General features: G+C 39.0%; 1 protein-coding gene across 3 annotated transcripts in view; it reads left to right on the top strand.

Annotated features, from left to right (window-relative positions):
• Positions 1 to 18,346, top strand: part of TRIM2 (tripartite motif containing 2) — a 64,173-nt gene that overhangs the window by 39,745 nt on the left and 6,082 nt on the right. For all 3 annotated transcript variants that reach the window (XM_074148289.1, XM_074148290.1, XM_074148292.1), the window contains 4 exons: positions 6,109 to 6,212; positions 7,498 to 7,665; positions 14,064 to 14,232; positions 15,910 to 15,980. In XM_074148289.1, the coding sequence (XP_074004390.1) occupies positions 6,109 to 6,212; positions 7,498 to 7,665; positions 14,064 to 14,232; positions 15,910 to 15,980 (512 nt within the window). The remainder of the gene's footprint in view (positions 1 to 6,108; positions 6,213 to 7,497; positions 7,666 to 14,063; positions 14,233 to 15,909; positions 15,981 to 18,346) is intronic.

The raw sequence follows: 18,346 nt of genomic DNA on the forward strand, positions 1-18,346 counted from the left end.
TTCCAAATATGGAAAATTAATGAAAACAGGTAAAACTTCCGACATTTTCACAGGGATTGCCTTCATGGATTTAAGAATTTGTTTAGTTCCAGTTTCAGCTCACTTTGAAAAGTTAAGGTTTGGTTCATTTGATGAGGTAATGTAAAATAAAGTTTATTGTTGTTTTCCAACACAATCGAATATCTCTATTTTGAACCCATTGTTGAATTCCTCTGATAGCCCCAGCCAAATCTGGATTTTTGTTTTAAACTGGGCAAGATAAATCTTTTATTTGAGCTGCCAGAAGCTCATACAGCTGTGTTGGAGAACTGTATTGCAATATTCCTATGGGCATCCAAGTACACAGAGTATGCTATTGTATATAAGCTGATATATGGGCTTTTATGCACAAGTAAATTGATTAGCTCCTAGCAGGAGATTGTTCTTGTGCTAGTATTAACATAGATAACGTTAATACAACAATTGTACAGTTAAGTGCTTTCGTTCATGGGGAATTGTGCATTGTATCTTTTGCCAATTCTGTGTTATTCATGGCTTTTAAAATGGCATATCATTCTATTCAGACGTTTTAAGGTCAAGCTATTGACTGCACATTCATACATTTGTGTAATTCATTATTGATAACAATAACAGAGTATTCTTGCTTCCTCCTCTCAATAATTTATATCAAACTTTTTTTTTATTCTTTGTGAACAAATGTGATCTCTAAGAGTGTATTCATGCAGTATCTGTGTAGCATGTACTTAGTTTATACAAATGAAAACAAGAATGTGCTTCTGATACCCAGAAAGTAATCATTGCACAATGTTTTTTTGCTACCTCTACAAGTGGTAGGAAGCACTAAAGTGAGAGGGAAGGCTCTTTTCCATTACCTTGCTTTTGTGCCTTACACCCATGCTGAGCAGAGGTAAATGGAGGTGAGGGATGTTCACAGTGTCAGCCCAGCCACTTCCACCTTTCCTGGTAAACCTCTCCCATGTCCTCCAAAGGAGGGTTAAGAGCCATGGGTGGCATGAGTTAGCTGCTCTGCTCAGGACCCCATCTTGTGCACGAGCTCTGCCATGCCGTGCCATATGCCTTGGTATTTTTTCTCTTCTGGCACTTTTCATGAGTGCGTTCTTTGACACCGTTTAGCAGTAGCAGTGCTATTTCCCACTTCAACTGCTTTTTCTCTTCATTTATTTATACTGAGGATTGGCATCAGATACAGCCAGATGGAGAGTTGGCTCTCTGCTAGCAAGTTCAATTTTCCTTGTCCTCAGACTGTGTTTAGTTGTCTGTTCAGTCATGTATCTGAGCATCTAAGTTTAGCTGGTACATTTAATGTGTGTAATTCACTTTGATTTTTAAAAAAAAAGAAAAAAAAGAAGTGCCTTTAACAGTACCTTCTGTCAGTCTCCTTACTAGGTGTAGATATCATCTTCTGGTCTGTTATCAATGCTGAAAGCAAATAGGAACCTTATTGTTAATTTATTCCACATAAAAACTCATGAACAAGGCCTGTATAATAGTAGCTTTAGTGCAGTTTAAAAGCAGGCTTACGGGGGAGCAAAGGGATTCTTGATCCTGTGTTTATTCTTTAATTTTCTCTGACGGCCTCTGCCTGAAACTCTGTATCGGATTGTCCTGTTAGAAAGGAACAAGGCTGCCTATAGATAAATACTTTTTGAGCTTTACAAAAATACAAGCAGGTTATATTGAAAAAACATGTATTTTTCCATCTGCGCTTAGCCCCCTTCTATGGATGGTCCAGAGGAACCTTCTCCTGTAGCAAGCAATATCTGCATCCTCCCATTCCCTCATCCCTTCTGAGCCTTTCTAGCAAGGTCCTGTCCTGGCCAAATTACAGCCTGGCTAAGGGCACTGGAGAAGGAAGGAATGCGTGTGTAGCTGTTCCATATAGTGCAGAAGTATGATATGTGAAATGCAGAGGCCCCTCTGACTGCATACCTGTATCAGTGTCTGAAGAACTCTGACATCACATTGCTGATCCCAGCATGGGTCTGATGTCCTGACGACAGACTTGGTCTTTGTTCAACTCGTGTCATTTGGGGTTTTGCTGCTGTACCAGCAAAGGACTGCTTCTGAGGTGCACCTTTCCCTAGAGTTTGTGCATGCCTAGCTGTGGTGGCCGGGGCTCTGCTGCATAAGCAAGGCTCGGAGGTGGTCTTGGCCAGGCTTTTTGGGACAGATGCTGTGTAAAGCAAATTAATACAAATCAGCCCAAACTTCACTACCAACAGTGTGTAGGAGTATCTGCCAGAGTTCCTACTGAATTATTCATTCTTCTTTAAAGGTTACAAACATTGCGTGCCTTCATCCAACAGACTGATTGATTTTAAAACTTAGATTTGCATGGGATTTTGGATTAGAAACACTGACATTTATTTTACAATAAGCATATAGCTTGTTAGCAATCTGATTCGGTGCAGTTTTACTACAGAGCCTTTTGTTGTTTCAGCTGTATCTATTACGAGAGAGGGCATCACATGCTCACAACGTGTAAGGTTTGACTAAGTATCTTTTGGTGCTCTGAGGAAAAAAAAATGAAGCTAGGGAACAACAAAACAACTCCTTGCCCATCTATGCTGTATGTATGTAGACCTTTCCATGCTGTTTAGTTTTATCCTTTTTTCAGTCCCACGTAGAGAACAGTCCAAGAAGTATTTGATGTGTTGTAGGCAGGAAAGAAATGGTACTTAAGCAACATGTTATGGCTACTTAAAGCCTCTAAAGTCTCCCCATTAATCTGTAATCTTTCTGCAGGGTTTTTGTCTCTCTGAACCCATTTGCTTCCTGCTGGGGGCAGTGAAATGTTTTTTTTTGTGTGTTTTAGGAAGCTGATAAATCTAGGTTAGCAAGTGGGGAGGTTATTATTCATATTAATAAAACTTAGAAAGCAAAAAATGCTCCTTCTATTACTATGAGCATCAAAAGTGTACATTGTACACTGGGTTTGTCCAGATGCCCTGCACTTACAAAGTAGATTCTCCTTGCAGTTACATGATGTAATTTTTAACATCTCCTGTGATGTCAATGGGCTTTTAGATTATCTTTTCCTTTCTATTTGGTGAGATTCGATCTGGCCTCTGTTATGCAAGAATAAAAGATTGAAATTATGAAGCATTTTATTTGTGCTAGATTGTCTTGAGCTGAAAATTGATACTGTTTTGTTGAAAGCATATCGTCAAAGCTAAATTAATTGGTTTGTACAGGCTATGCTCAGAAATACCAGAAGGAATTATGTAGGGATAAGGCAAACCCGATTGTTTATTATCTGCATACAAAGATGGCATAAGAGGAGCTATTCCACAGGCCACATACCTGCTTCCTAATAGCTCTCTTCAGCCTGGCCTTTTGAAAACTCTGCTTTCATCTCCCAATCGCTGTCAGCTTGCCACAGAGGTTGCAGTAAAACGTCTGTCTTTTTCCTCCTTTGTGCCCCACCATAGCTCAGAACTGTAGGGAGGTAAGGCTGGGCAAAGAGAGGCAGCTTTCATCTCTAAACCAAGGCTGCTTAGGAAGCACTGGAACGAAGATCCCACAACTGTCCTCTGGTTCCAGCCCTGTGCATTTGAAATGTTGGTGCCTCCCTAGGCTAAGGAGCGATGGGTGACTGCCCATGACTGAGAGCAGACAAAGCATAGGGTGCCGTGATACAGAGGAATGGTATCTTGCAGTAAAAGATTAGCTGAAGACTCTCTCTCAGGCAGGTATGTTTATAAGGCAGGAATCTCTACTTACAGGAAGGAGCTATCATCCTTTGGTACTACAGAGTCAGTTGCAAGATCCTGCTTTTCCAGAGGCTGACATACTTTACTTTCTTCTCATCATTTGAACTGCTGCCATGGCTTGTGCTTGGATTCAGATCTTTGCTGGCATAGTGAATTATTCAAATCAGAAAGTTCAAAGTTACCTGTTCTCCTCTTGAACATAAATTAGGAAATGTGTTTCACTAACCTCAGCTTCCTTCAGAGAAATTTGTGCCGCTCCAGAGGGGACTGTACAAAGGTCTGGGTGCAAGTTAGAACCTATGCATGGGTTTAATAGCTGCAAAGCACTATGTGCAAAGATGTTGCATGGAGCTGAATTTCATCTGCATGGTGTGTTAATAAATTACTATTTTCTTAAACTTACTGTGAAATGTGACTATGGCATTCCTGGGCAATTTCTTCTATTTTTCCTTTGATGTATGTTTACAAGGTCCCACTGAAGAACGCTCAGAGTAACTCTTTATGTAGGTCTCTCTTATCTTTAAAAATGAAATTCCTTGACTTTCAAGAACATTTTTCTAAGGGCAAAGAGCATACATTCCGTGAAGTTTGTGCTAGTTGGTTCCAGATGCTCTAGCTTACGCCTCCTCTTTTCTAACGAATGTTTTCCCTTTACTCTCAGTAGTAAAAGGAATGTTTCTCCCTTTTCATCCATTCACTTGGGCTAAAAGGCAAAAAGGAAACTTATCATTAGCATATGGTGGAAAAAAATTACTGCATGCATCCCTCAGGCACTGCTCATTAAAAGAATACACAGAAATGGCTCAAGTATGGGTAGTGTAATTGGTGTGTAACTCGCTATTCCCTGAATATGTACCTTCCTCTTGCAGTACAGAAATTGAGAAGCATTTGCCTTGTTCAGTGGGTGGAGCATATGGAGTTCAAGAAAACAAGCCTTGAAACAAAGGGAGATGCTTGCAGCACCAAGTGCAGAGGAATTAAATGTTACCTGTTAGCCAGTGACAGGAAATATGCACCCCGCAGCCATCACCACAGCAGAAAAAAGGGTTGTTAAGAGTATGCACCCCTAATGAAAGCTAAATACAGATTAGAGCTTATATGTATATCTTATATTGGGCATCACAGAACAATTTTAATGACTGAGCTCGTGGCTATTCTGGACTACAATAAAATACAAGTTTTTCAGTTGAAACTGTATATTGAAACCAATTAGTGTCTCATATGCAGCCAGTGAATACATGTAAAAATACTTCACCAGGAAAAACAGTGCTGCGTCCAAGTCTTGGAAAGAACAGCTTGTAGAGTCTTTTTGTTTCAAAATTCATTCATTCATTATGAATAACCTTGGGGTCCAAGATCATAATTGCAGTCTTTTCTAAAGACCCCTGAGCCTCCTTTACAAACAAAGCAGGAATTGGATACTGTTCCTGTATTCCAAGTGTAACTTGGGCCAGGCACTTCAGGGCTGACCTTTTAAAGACATCAGTTTGCTGTGTGACTCTCTCCTCACAATGTCTCAGAACAAACATCTAAGTAATGAGGCATCTAAACTTAATGAACTTTGGTGGAAAATTGACATTTTACAGTTCCTTATTGCCTTAAGCCACTGGGGAAAAGACTTACAGTTTTGTGTAAATTACTATTGCATTTCTCCTGGGTAAAATGGGACCTCTGTGTGTGTGTGTGTATACTGCCTCATTAGAACAGTCTAATGCAGGTCTTTGCAAAAGTGTTGAGTCTCCAGGTGTTGGTCGTCATGGCAGACTTGTCCCAATCATTCAAACCAGTTCTTCATCTGAGTTTCCCTTCTACGGGGACTTTTAAAGCCTATGCCTGAAAACTGTGTATGAGTGAATAGGGGACTTCCCTGTCTTGAAATGGCCCTATCCAAAGTGATCGCTGATACGTTTTATCTCAATTTTGTGACTTCACTGAGGAGATTTAGCTAGTTGTACTAAAATCCTGTCATCTGTCCAGGTTCTTATCTTAGCCTGTCTGTATGTTCCCACAGTACTGCTATGTCAATGCCTTCTCAGTTGAATAAAAGTCCACAATTTAAAAAAAGTCTATCACTTTTGAAGAAACATTTTACTTGTTACCTCATGCAAGAGGCAAATCATGAATACTTTGATCTGTGAAGGTTAAAGAGGCTAATTACACTGATGGCGTAGATGTCAAAGAGTAAGAACAGTCCTTTTTCTTACTTGGAATTGTGGATCTGTTACTGAGATACTTCTTTGAAGTTGTAATAGTGATAAGAACTCTTCAAAATAGAATAGATCAAGGATGTAATACATGCATGTGTTAGCATTTAGGTCCTAACTGATTAGTCCTGTCTAACCTGATTTCTTATGTACTTTGTGCTCAATTTTAGGCACCAAAGGAAGAAACAAAGGGGAATTTACAAATCTTCAAGGTGTAGCTGCATCTACAAATGGAAAAATATTAATAGCAGACAGTAACAACCAATGTGTGCAGGTAGGAGGATATGCCACTTTTAGTATTTTTATGCTGCTCCCCGCCCCCACACCTTTGCCTTCTTTATAATTCAGGAAAGACATGTTTTGTATAATTCAAGTAGATACAGAAAATACAGAGGAAGTTCAACTTGTTTATCATTCATTACCATTCCATCTTCTTGACCTGCAGCTATCTTTTTCAGATTTACACTATATCTAGCATGTATGTCAGAGTTTATTTCCCTTCATTATGATGTTTGGCAATGAATGAAGAAAAAAAAGCAGTACAATAATCTGGAAAAAAGCCTTTTTGTAAATATAATTTTACATTGTAAATTTATCATATTTCCAAATATATATGTAGAGCAACGTGCCACAAATATAATTTCTTAAGCAAATACAAGTACAAAAATAAACATGTAGGTGTAATTTTCAAATGGCTTTTAGTCTACTTAATTGACATTTCTTTCTGATATCATGATGAAATCTTTTCTGTGGTAGCACCCCTGACACCCATGATTTCTTGGCTTCTGTAACCTGTGTGAAAATCAGGCTGTTTTTTCTTTTTTTACCATTAACAATTTGTCATCACTCTTCAGGCTGCCCATGTGGTAGCAATGAACAAGGCAGCAGTGTGTGGCTTGTTCTTCAGTATGTGAGAACCAGCAAGCCACATGCAGTAAGAACTCATTTCCAGGCCTTTTCAAAGAGACAGAGTCAAATATTCATCAGCACCCTCACACTTGGTAATTTGCAGCCACTTCAGACGAGCTTCAGTGTCTAATTACCTGGCTTGGGGACACAACCAGTGGACTAAATTTTGTGTGGCTAAAGCATCTCTCAGGAAATGGCGTAGTACTTATCCCTAAGTCAAATAATAACTTTTTAAAATTCTCTTTTAGCCTCTGTTCCTATAATTTCTACAGACTTAGTGGTTGACTGTGGCCAAGTCACTCAGTGCCTCAGTTTTCCTCATTTCTAATATGGGAATAGTACCACTTCCTTCCAGCTGAGAGGGACATTGTGAAACTTAATTCACTAATGTTTGTAAAGTACTTTGAGATCACTGATGAAACAATGCAATGTAAGTACAGAGAACTTCATTATTTTGAAATTAGGGTCCAGGTGGAAGCCCCTTCTTAAGTTAGGCATATCACTTTCAAAAATGGGCCATGCAAAAGTGCTTCATGTTCCTAACTCTCTTCCTGACTATAGTGTTCATTAGTGACTTGCTAAAATCTAAGCTCCAAGAAATAAATGATGTTATTGTGACTTAATTTAAAAATGAATGTTTTCTGTTACAGATATTTTCCAATGATGGTCAGTTCAAAAGCCGTTTTGGCATACGAGGAAGATCTCCTGGCCAGTTGCAGCGGCCAACAGGAGTGGCTGTGCATCCCAGTGGTGACATCATTATTGCAGATTATGATAACAAATGGGTTAGCATATTCTCATCAGATGGAAAATTTAAGGTAAGAGTTACCACGTGAACTCTCCTGAGCTTTCTCCATCTTACAAAGGAATGCAAAGTAATGTTTTTTTTTTTGTCAAGAAACTACATAGTTTGGTTGTAACTTAGTCCAAATTCCATTGTTGTGATGTGGAAACCCATGACAGCCACGTTGTATAATTAATAGGAAGAGGTCACAGCTGTGATGCTAATGTTATACCAAATAGAGACAATATGTTCCATTTTACGGTTCTACATACAAGATTCTTGGATGCTTTCTCATACAGTCAAGGCTAGCTAATGCAATCAAGTCTAGTTGGACTAGCTCAACAACTTTCATATCATTAGCATTCTGATTATACAGAAAGGTGTGTGCATATATGTATATGCACACAGACAAAAGTAAAAACTTATGGGAAGGACATGAGGCTCTTCAGTGACATATGGAGGAGAAAAGTAAGGTATCATACTGATGATGACTTAATCTATTCATTCGATATGTATCAGCAAATTAAATGTATAATTTATGTATGATCCTGTTGGTAGTAAATGCAAGGAAGGGCAAACCAGGTTGTTGTTGTTCCGGTGCTACAGCATAGACAGAACTGTTTTAGGTGGGGGAGATGTACATGGGTGAAAGACAGTAATGTCTTAGGTGTTAGAAAACAGAAGTTCTGACAAAAGCGCACCTCTTATTTTCATAGCAACTCTGATCCCTTTAATAGGAGTAAAATAAGAAGGCAACTATACTACACTGATGCTTGCCAACCTGTAAAATTTATTTTGCTTGGGTTCAGGTGCAATTCCAGAGAGAATGAAAGGTTGCCTCCATTTGGTGCTGTTCTCTGAATGCATTTTATCAAGTCTGGTGATGCATGCTAGAAATAGCCACCTATAGCAGAGGTTAGCAGTACGTACTGGTCAGTGAGATAAAGGACCTGCAGGGAAATTTCTACCATAGCTACTTAGTTCTAGAGTCCTGCATTGGAGAGAAATTTCCTGTTTGGCTAATTTTCTGGCAGCCTAATGACCAAAAAGCTCAGGTCCTGAGCTGCTCACATGTGTGCCAAGAAATGGCCTTTCTTTGAGTAGTCTTTGCAAAGTGATGATGCTATAGCAAATAGGCCATTGTGCTTGCGTAGTCCTCAGTGGCCTCCACCCGGGAAACAGACATGTGGATGCTTTTAAAAGTATCCAGGTCCTTTGTAGACTTGAAGCTAAAATAAAACAATACTAATATGCAATGCAAGTGTTAAAAAAATATAAATTACTTGCATTTGCAGAGTATGTGATTTTCCTTGTGAAGTAGCTTTGAAAATGTACAGCTACACAGGAAAACCTTGGTTTTAGCTGAAGTCCTTGAACAAAATGAAGACACCAAAACAAACCCAAGCAAACATGTAATTTAGTTAAGAATCCAAATACTCTGAGTAACCTAAGTGTGTTTTAAATAATTATTAACATCTTTAATGTGAACTGGCATGGTCTGGACACAGAGCACGGAGGGCTTATTTTCCCTCCTTCTCAAGACATGCTGTAAATCCAGCACTTTGGATGGTGCCAGCCCTGGAGGAAAAAGCCATGGCTCTGCAGGAGCCAGGACCCTATGGGCTATACACTACCAGCAGAGAGACAGGTATTGAAAAAAAATAGTTACTAAGGTAGTTCCTCTGACGTAGGGCCTAGCTTTGTTTTTAGTCATTGTTTTTGTTGGATTGCAAGAGCTATGTCAAGTTGGCAATGTTTGTGTGGTTAATAGAAGTTAACGCATAGGACTTTATAGTTCTTGGGAGTAGACTGATAAAATGAGAGATGAAACATGAGTGATATAAAGTACTATTTTTATATTGAATACAACAAGCTGTATTTATGAGAGAAAAATATATGAATGTTTGTAGAAACATTTTATATATGGAGAGCCAGCATAATCATACAGTTAAAGCACAGGTCATGGATATAACAGATCTACCCTGTGGGAATCTGGGCAAAGCCTTGTAATTTCTAGTGTGCTGGCAGTGGTAATTTTTGCAGGGGCTTTGTCAGATTAAATTGAGCAATGCTTGCTAAGATACACAGAGAGATAGATAAAGGGATAATAGTGTTTCCCTTCAAATGACTGTGCCTACAAGTCATTATATGTGATCTTTGATGCAGGTGGTCTGCTAGTTGTTAACTCAGCATTATCAGGGGGCTGTTTTGAACTTAATCTTTTTTTTGGTGTTGTCCCCTTCTTTCTGTATTTACTTGAATGTACTCTCCCTTAGCGGCATTTTAATAGTCATGTGAGCCAGAAGGCAAATTTCCCCTGGAGCCAGGCCCGAGCATCTCTCTGATTACAGCGCTGGGCTGACTCACCCCAGCAAACTCACTGCCAAGCAGAAAAGTGTCACCTTCCTCAGTTGCTGGTAGCAACAGAGACAGAGCTCCATTTTCCCAAGGCTGTAAAACTTGCATAATGCAGAGGTGGACAAGTCCTAATCTTACACCAAGGTTACACCAAAAACATGAGTCTCTTGAAATGAAAGGCTATATTGTCCTGTGAACCTTAAAGCCTCAGATAGGGTCTTGGGAATTGGGGCTTCCATTTCTGACTATGCCATAGGTCTCATAGGTAACTAGCGATCTTCCACATCATTTCCCAGTGCTTTATTTTCCTCATCTGTAAAAGGCAGATAACAGTGCTCGCATCCTCTGGAAATTACTCTGAAATTGTGTAAGAAAACTGTTAAAGGTGACATATTGCTAGGCTAAGGAGAGAACACGTGCTGAAGCAGCAGTATCAACTTCGGGGCTGGTGGTAGTATTCAAACCTAGTGAAGGAACTGGAGAACAGAGCCAAGAGAATGATTCTTGGTCCTCTGAGGAGAGAACTACTTTCTAGTCTTGAAGGGTTGTATCTAAGATAGCTTGTTATCAGCCAAACAGGGCTGCAAGTCAAGTTAAGATCAAGTTTAGATGAGTGGGAAAAGATGAAAGGAAGCATTTTATCTGTCAGGCTTTTATTATTTCTTGTCTCGTTAGAAGAAATAAGAAGGGAGCTGCTTGAAGCTGGCTGCATGTTCAGATAGGAATAGTTCTGTGAAGTGTGGTTAAGTGGTCACAGTTGAATTAAGACAGTCACATGAATGATAAATCCATTTATTGTGTGACATTGCAATGTGTGACAAAGCTGTATCTCCATATTAGGGAAGTTTTCAAAGAGGAAAAGAAGGTATGTTGAAAGTCTGTAAGTTAATTCCTGATAATTGTGAACCTTTCAGAACAGGATTGGTGGAGTTAAACTAAGAGCCCTAACACATCTAGTTCTTCAGTAGTAGGCTAGCTGACTTTTTTACCTCTAGGAATATTCCACAGTAGAATCTTTTCCACCCAGGTAGGGTGACTTTATAAACACATATTTGAAAACCAGTCTAAATTCATAAAAGCCTATAAAATAAGGGACATAATGCCCTTGACTGAATTCAATTAAACACACTATTTGTATTAAGGTTTCAGATGATTCATTATACTTTATTCATTTCTAATGGCAGAAGTCTGAAAATACTTCCATTCATACACTTAACAGGAGTGACTGGGTTTCATAATGTTCTGTTCTAAATAATCAAACCTATAATTCCAAGAAGCCTTCTGAAATAAAAATATACAAAGCATATGTTCAGCCAGACTCAGTAATGTGTCATCAGCATATTTTGATCTAAACTGGAAACAGAGATTTTTAGTAAAAAGCACTGCAAACTCCAGCTGGGCATAATTTATTGCTGCCTGCAAATTATATTTTAAATCCTGGCCCAAGAATAGCGATTTTTATTACTCTTCTTAGCACTGAGTGCCCATTAATGTAGTACGTGATTTATTCCTGATTTTTTTTGGTCTTTGTATGTATATGGGTTGGAAGACACTGTACTCATGAATCTGAGTCATTTTTCCATAGGAATCCTGGAAAGATGGTAAGGATGTGGTGCAATGCACAAGAAGACAAACACACGGGCATCCCAGAGGAAAGAAGGGAATATGATTTAATCACCCCAAAGGAAATAAATCTACTGATTTGCATTTGGTTTATGTTTTTGCTGCTTTGTTGTTATGCAAACCTGAATACATTTTGTAAGACTGCTCATATCTTTCCTCTGGTGAACACAAAGTCATTTTTAGTAGTTTTCCCTAGGGATATTTTAGCATGATTTAATTAGGTGGGTTTTGCCTAAATATTTAGCAATTTTGAACAGCATATGTACCTGAACATAAAACAGACACATGATCATTGCATGTGGCTAACCATAGTCTTAAAGATGCAAGATTTAATCCCTGGAGTTTTCTTTATTTAAACTGAAAGATGTTGTGTAGTAATGCTGGTGACTTTGTACCAGACAGCCTCAGGGAGCCTAGATGGCGTTACTTTGGGATGGCTCCTATTTTTAACCTGCAACCCCACCCATCAGAATGTGCCATGGAATAGAAGCATGGAGCTTACCAAGGATAGTTGAGTTCCTTCAGATACTAACATGTTTTTTTGCTGATATTGAATTGAAAGAAATGAGTTAGGTAATGGACCATCTCCATGCCCTGTAATCTGTCCCATCTTGATAGTCAGTCACAGGCTAACAGAGCTTCAGCTACTACTTACCAAGTGGAGGAGGGAGGGGAGAGGGGCAGAGAAGTCAGAAGCATTGCTTGTTCTAGGTGGTGATCTGTCCCACTCTGCACAGGCAGCGAGGTGAAAAATGCTCGTTTCATAAAGATGAAAAGCAATCTAAGCAAAAAAATCTTCATAAAGATGAAAGCAATCTCTAAGCAATCCTGCTTCAGCAGGGCAGTTGGACTAGATGATCTATATGGTCCCTTCCAACTCTAAAAAAATTCAGTGAAATTCAGTGAAAATATCTTAGTATCTATTTCATTTAAATTCCGATGGAAACAGGAAATTATGTTCTCCACTGAAGAGATGGACCTCAGTTTGTAGGATGTGTCTTGCACAAATTACTAGAGGATCTGAAAGTTCTAGGTTCTATTATTTCAACACAGTCTGTTGGGTGGATAGCCTGTCCAGCAGAGCAGAGAGGTTGGAACCAACCTGGATAACTGCTTCCAAATCTGTCCATCATTTAAAAAACGAAAACAACCAAAACCAGAAAGCAAGTTGCTGCATTCCAACAACGAAACTCCCCCAAAATTAGGTGGTATTTTTATAACCTTTTTTTTAAATGAAAGGTCAAAACTCAACTGATTTTATGTAGATTAAACCAGTTTCTAAAATCCCTGCCTGAAAAAAAGAGCAGAATGGTGAAAAATTTGAAATGGGTTACGAGGTGATCCTAGAATCTTCCTGGCTATATACCCAGATAGCTCATTGGTTCTTTGAAGGATTTACCTCAATTTCTGCTTGCTCTGAGCTGGATAGGATGCTGTTACTTAGATCTGCTTCTTAGATCCCCTTCTTTTTGATCCTACTAAAGAATGCTTCTAACTTTTTCTGATTTATTTTGACAGCTCTCTAGCCTTTCCAAATAATTCACTGTGTGTGAGTTCTACCTCACCCCCACTGAAGGTTTTCCATTGATACAATATGGAATATTGTATACAGTTCTCCTCCTGTTGCTGATCATGCTGGCAGATGTTTTTGGTAGTCACGAGGCCTATTTACAAAGATGGAAATAATTTTATTTACCTAAGACAGGAGCAAGCTTTGATTTGTTTAGTGTTTCAAGTATTACTTTATTTGCTGTTTGGCAGCACAGTCTATCTCCTTTGCAGGTTTCAGCTGACACTTCAGGTGTCTAAGCAGCAAGTGAAGCAATCTCATGGGGATCTGGTGGAAGATACAGAGGCCGGCTTGAGCTTTAGCTGTGCTTAATTTTTTTCCAAGAGCACTCAGAAGCTGCATGGTGTCTCATAGCCTACATCCCACTCAGCTCTGATGCTCCAAGAGTGAGCTCCTACTGCTTTGATGCACCAGACAGGGCTAAAAGCATGTTTCCCCGTCCATAACAAGGTGGTTGCTGGACTCAGGAATAGTATGCGATAAGAGGCAGAAGTCCTTTATGTCTGTCTGCCTGTCCTGCTGGTACGCTAGTGCTGGCTGTACAGCCACTTGCGATGGTTTCTGACAGATGCTGTAGTTTATCAAGACATACAAATGTGATGATTGTGTTTCTTAGGAGTTGTATATTTGGACTCAGTTACTGAGATACCAGATTTTCCACTCTACAAAGGACATACAGAAAGCAGTCTTTATTTTCAGCTGAAGAAAAAATTATGACATGCACAGTAAGAGCTGATAAAAACAATCACTCACCTCTGGGAAACTTTTGATGAGAAAAATGTCTCTCCATCCCCCTGTGTGCCTGTAATGCAATCTTTGAACTGTACTAACTTACTTCTGTCATGCCAACATATTTTCCTGTTTTGTGTTTTTCTTTTTAGGCCAAAATTGGGTCTGGAAAGCTCATGGGCCCTAAAGGTGTTTCTGTGGATCGTAATGGACACATCATTGTAGTGGACAATAAAGCATGCTGCGTCTTTATCTTCCAGCCCAATGGGAAAATAGTCACCAGGTTCGGTAGTCGAGGAAATGGTGACAAGCAGTTTGCAGGTACACTTGATGGTAATATGTAAATCCCCTTTTCTTGCCTCTTCTGCTCACATTTGCATGATGTTCGAGCATGTTGAAGACGCTATATCCTACTTGTTTTTCCTGCGGGGGGGGAAAGCTCTACTAAACAAAGAACTACTATTCGCTTCTCCATTTGTTTAATTGGTCAGGAAGACTGCAACATCTGTTCCGCAAATGTAGCTGTAACCAGATTGTTTTATCTACCTCTCTGTGCCTGGAAGCATTTCAGATCAGTGACCCAAGAAAGACTGATCTTAACTAGCATTTTATAAATGCTTTGTAATGCCCACACTCAGCTGTTCATGATAATCAACTCAAACACTGTGCTTGGTGTTTCCATTGATCAGATACACATTAGCAATGCTCTTAAGTGGCACCTTCCCATTAGAAGATGAGTGTAATGGGACAGTGTTAAGATTGAGATCAAGAAGACTCAGTTATGCAAAGGAAAATGCCATTTTGGGGAAATTGCCACTTACATTCAACTTGACTGCTTGCACATGCTGCCTTTCAATTAGAACATGCAATTAAGTTTAAAAAAAAAAAAACAACTGATATATTTTGAGTGAATAGGTGTTCTTTCAAAATTTGAAATGACGATGCCAAGTTACACATGCAGGTCATTTTGCAGGTGGTGTGTCACTGAATAAGTAGTTATAGATTGGTCTGATGTTCTTACTGTTTCACAGCACAAGAAATAGAATCAATGGTATAACTGCTTTTATCTTAATTGAGGTTTCTTGCAGTGTCTTATGGCACAAGTACCATATAATTTCTGAGAGTTTTGGCTCCAACACAGCTAAGCATCACCAAAATTTTCTAAGTATGTCCAGTTTCTTTAATTTCAAAATTTGTAAGAATACCTCCTGAAAATAAGTGTGCAGACGCTCTTTAACAGTGCATTTGAGAAATGTGTCACCTTTTCTTGGTGATAGGATACATAAAACAGGTTAATTGTTATTACATGAATGTTTTCAGTGTAAAGGTTTTCACCCTTTTTATAGGTTACACTGATATCCTGTGAAAATTGAGTTCTGATCTGTTTAGTAACTCAAAATAGCACCAAGTGTTTTGATTCAGCTACTCTCCTGTTTTCAAGCTACTGTTTGTTTTTTATTCCAGTTTGCGCACATAGTTCAATTCACAAAATAAAGCAAAAAATTCACTTTATTCCCTGACAGTGGTGTTCTAAGTGACTTTTGTATTTATCCTAAAACTTGTTTGCTCAAACAGTTCTGAGAAGTGAGAACAGAAAGCATAGCAGATTTCAACTGAGACTTTACATGAACGTTTTTGAGAACTATTTTCAGTGTATACACAACTTTATGCCTAAGCACTACATGTTTTGTCATGCTAATAAGCACATAAATATCTACATAGTCATCTGTATATGAGAGAGGAAGGAATGAACAATGCTTACTGCTAACGCTAGCTGACAACTGGTTGAAAAAGAAATTATTTATGTTTACAGAAAGGCATGATGAGCTTTTTAAAACATGAAATGAAATTACTCTTAATTTGAAATTATGTTCCCAATTTCACTATTACTGCTCAGACCCACATATAATATTCTGGCAGGCTGAATATTATTTTTTTTTACTTACACAACCTTTTTGTTTTAGTGGTATTATTATATTTTCTTTCTTTGTATTGCAGGTCCTCATTTTGCAGCTGTAAACAGCAACAATGAAATTATTGTTACAGATTTTCATAACCATTCTGTCAAGGTACTGTCATTAATAGCAACTTGGAATGCTTTTTATTTTATCATGGTACCTTCTTGGGGAAAATAAAGTATTATTGAAAACAAAGGGATCACACTATATAAGAGATCTGATTTAAGGACTGCACAGAGACTGTTGCTTGCAGCACATTGCTTAGTGGAGATACAGTCCATTGCCTTTGGTGCCACTATGATGTTCTGTAATTCGATTGCTTAAACATAATTTGTACCCAAGATAAATAATATCAGCTTAGTTGTTCTTATTAACTCTCTGCCAAACCTGTTTTTTACCCCATGTTCTTTCCTAATTTAAGTAAGTCTGGTAACTGCTTTTGAATTTCCCAGTAAAAGCTGCTCACATTTCTAGTCGAATAAAATAATAACAAAGACAATCTTTAATTCCATACCTATAAACTTTAAGATTACTGGATCCGCTTACAACCTGATGCTCTTATCAACTGTGTAACACAGACCATTGGTTTTCATCCAGTACCCCTGCACTGGGCTGAACTGGCCACTAGTCATAGAATCATAGAATTGTCTAGGTTGGAAAGACCTTTCAGATCATCTAGTCCAACCATTCGCCTAATACTGACAAAAACCATCACTAAACCGTATCACTAAGCTCTATGTCTATCCGTCTTTTAAATACCTCCTTACACCCTTGGGAAGTCCTGACACATGGCCTGTTAAACAGTCATGGTAAGATAGGGTGGTATATTTGTTTGTCCCAATAATTAACCAAAACAAAGATACATGTTGAGATGTCATGTGGTGGAAAATGTACATGAAGGAGCTACAGGCCATTTCAGAAATTGCTCCCCTGTGCGTGTTTGTTTTCAGCCGTGACATTCCCTTTCAGTCACTTTCTATGCTCTTTTTCCCTCCCTGAACATGCAGCAGCAGCAGGAGAACACAGGCAGCAGAACACTGGGTTCTCAGGCCATGTGTGCCAGTGCTACGCACCAGTGAAATCCCTAGTGGAGGCCTGGTCTGATCAAACACAAAGATGAACCCTCAGTCCAGTTCTTCAGTGTTGATAACTGAAATGATAAAACCTATATATTCACCTGAAATAGGAAATCACTGCATAGACACCCTCGTGTCCTGAGCAGTGCTGAATCATCTAGCTTTTGAATAGCGACCTTGTATCCTTTTGGAATTAGAGAGGAAGTAGAAACTCATGTGGTTTGGATTACAGCACAGAAACCAAAATTGCTGCAGGAGCCCTAAAGCAGACTGTTCACCTGGTTTAGCAGCAGGAGGCCTATGACTCCATAAATTACCCCTCCATCAGCAGGGCTTGCTGTGGTAACAAGAATGCCTGGAGACAGTTAAGAACAAGGACAAACTTAAATGAAAAAAAAAAGCAAATTAAGAGATGTATGAAGTGTGGCATCTTACTGAATTTATAATTATTGCATTCCTAATGAGAACAGAGTGTTCCCGACTGTCTCTGGTCTGTCTCTGACTCAATGGGATAAAAATGTTATTTGTTACAATTTGGTACTAAGTGGAAAAGATTCTGATTTTTGTAGTGCTCTCTAAATTGGAAGAGATAATTGTTGACACTTCGGAGAGTAATTTATAATCTGGGTGATGCTGTTACCTGTTGTTAGATGATGCGGAAAGAACAGAGAGTAAATTTTGCTTTAAATAATAAATACATTTATAAATAAATAAATACATTTCACTCTTACAGGTGCCAAAGCCTCTTCCTGCCACCAGTGTCTTGAATTAAACATCCTCACTCAGCATCATTATTGTCCCTCCCCTGCTACTCTTCAAGCACATTTCCTCCTTCAGGCATCTTCTATGGAAAATCCTACTCAGTATAGGCTTTTCTCTCATTCGGTCACTCACCGTGCCCATTTTATCCCAGGGAAAGAGCAATACATCTTTGCATGTGTTTTTTTTTAATTAGGTGACTTTTTTTTCTACTTACTTTCATCATGTGAGGCACCAACCTACTACTTCATTACTTTCCTCCCTCCAATGCTTTTTCTCTGTTCACTGTAGGTGTTCAAGAATAGGATGATTTCCTCACATCTTCCACCTTCTTAGCCCTTCAGCATGCACTTGGCACTTGTCAGGTCTTTGCATTTTCTTGTGCAAGCTATGGCGGGTCTCTAAGAGTGCTGTTGGACCTTGTGGCACAGCTGGGCCTGGGTCCGAGATGGACCAAAATAAATAGAGATGGCTCTGGTACTATGTAAATGACACATCCAGTATCTCACTTGGTCCCATTGTTGCGTCCAGGTCACTGACAGAATAGTCATTGATCGTTTCCATCTTTCTGCTGTCTAAACCTGTTACTATCCTGGAGGATTCCGTTGCAGAACTGTCTGTGCAGAGGGGTGCATGCCATGA

The sequence above is a fragment of the Numenius arquata genome, chromosome 5 (genome assembly GCF_964106895.1).
Source record: "Numenius arquata chromosome 5, bNumArq3.hap1.1, whole genome shotgun sequence".
Classification (NCBI taxonomy): Eukaryota; Metazoa; Chordata; class Aves; order Charadriiformes; family Scolopacidae; genus Numenius; species Numenius arquata.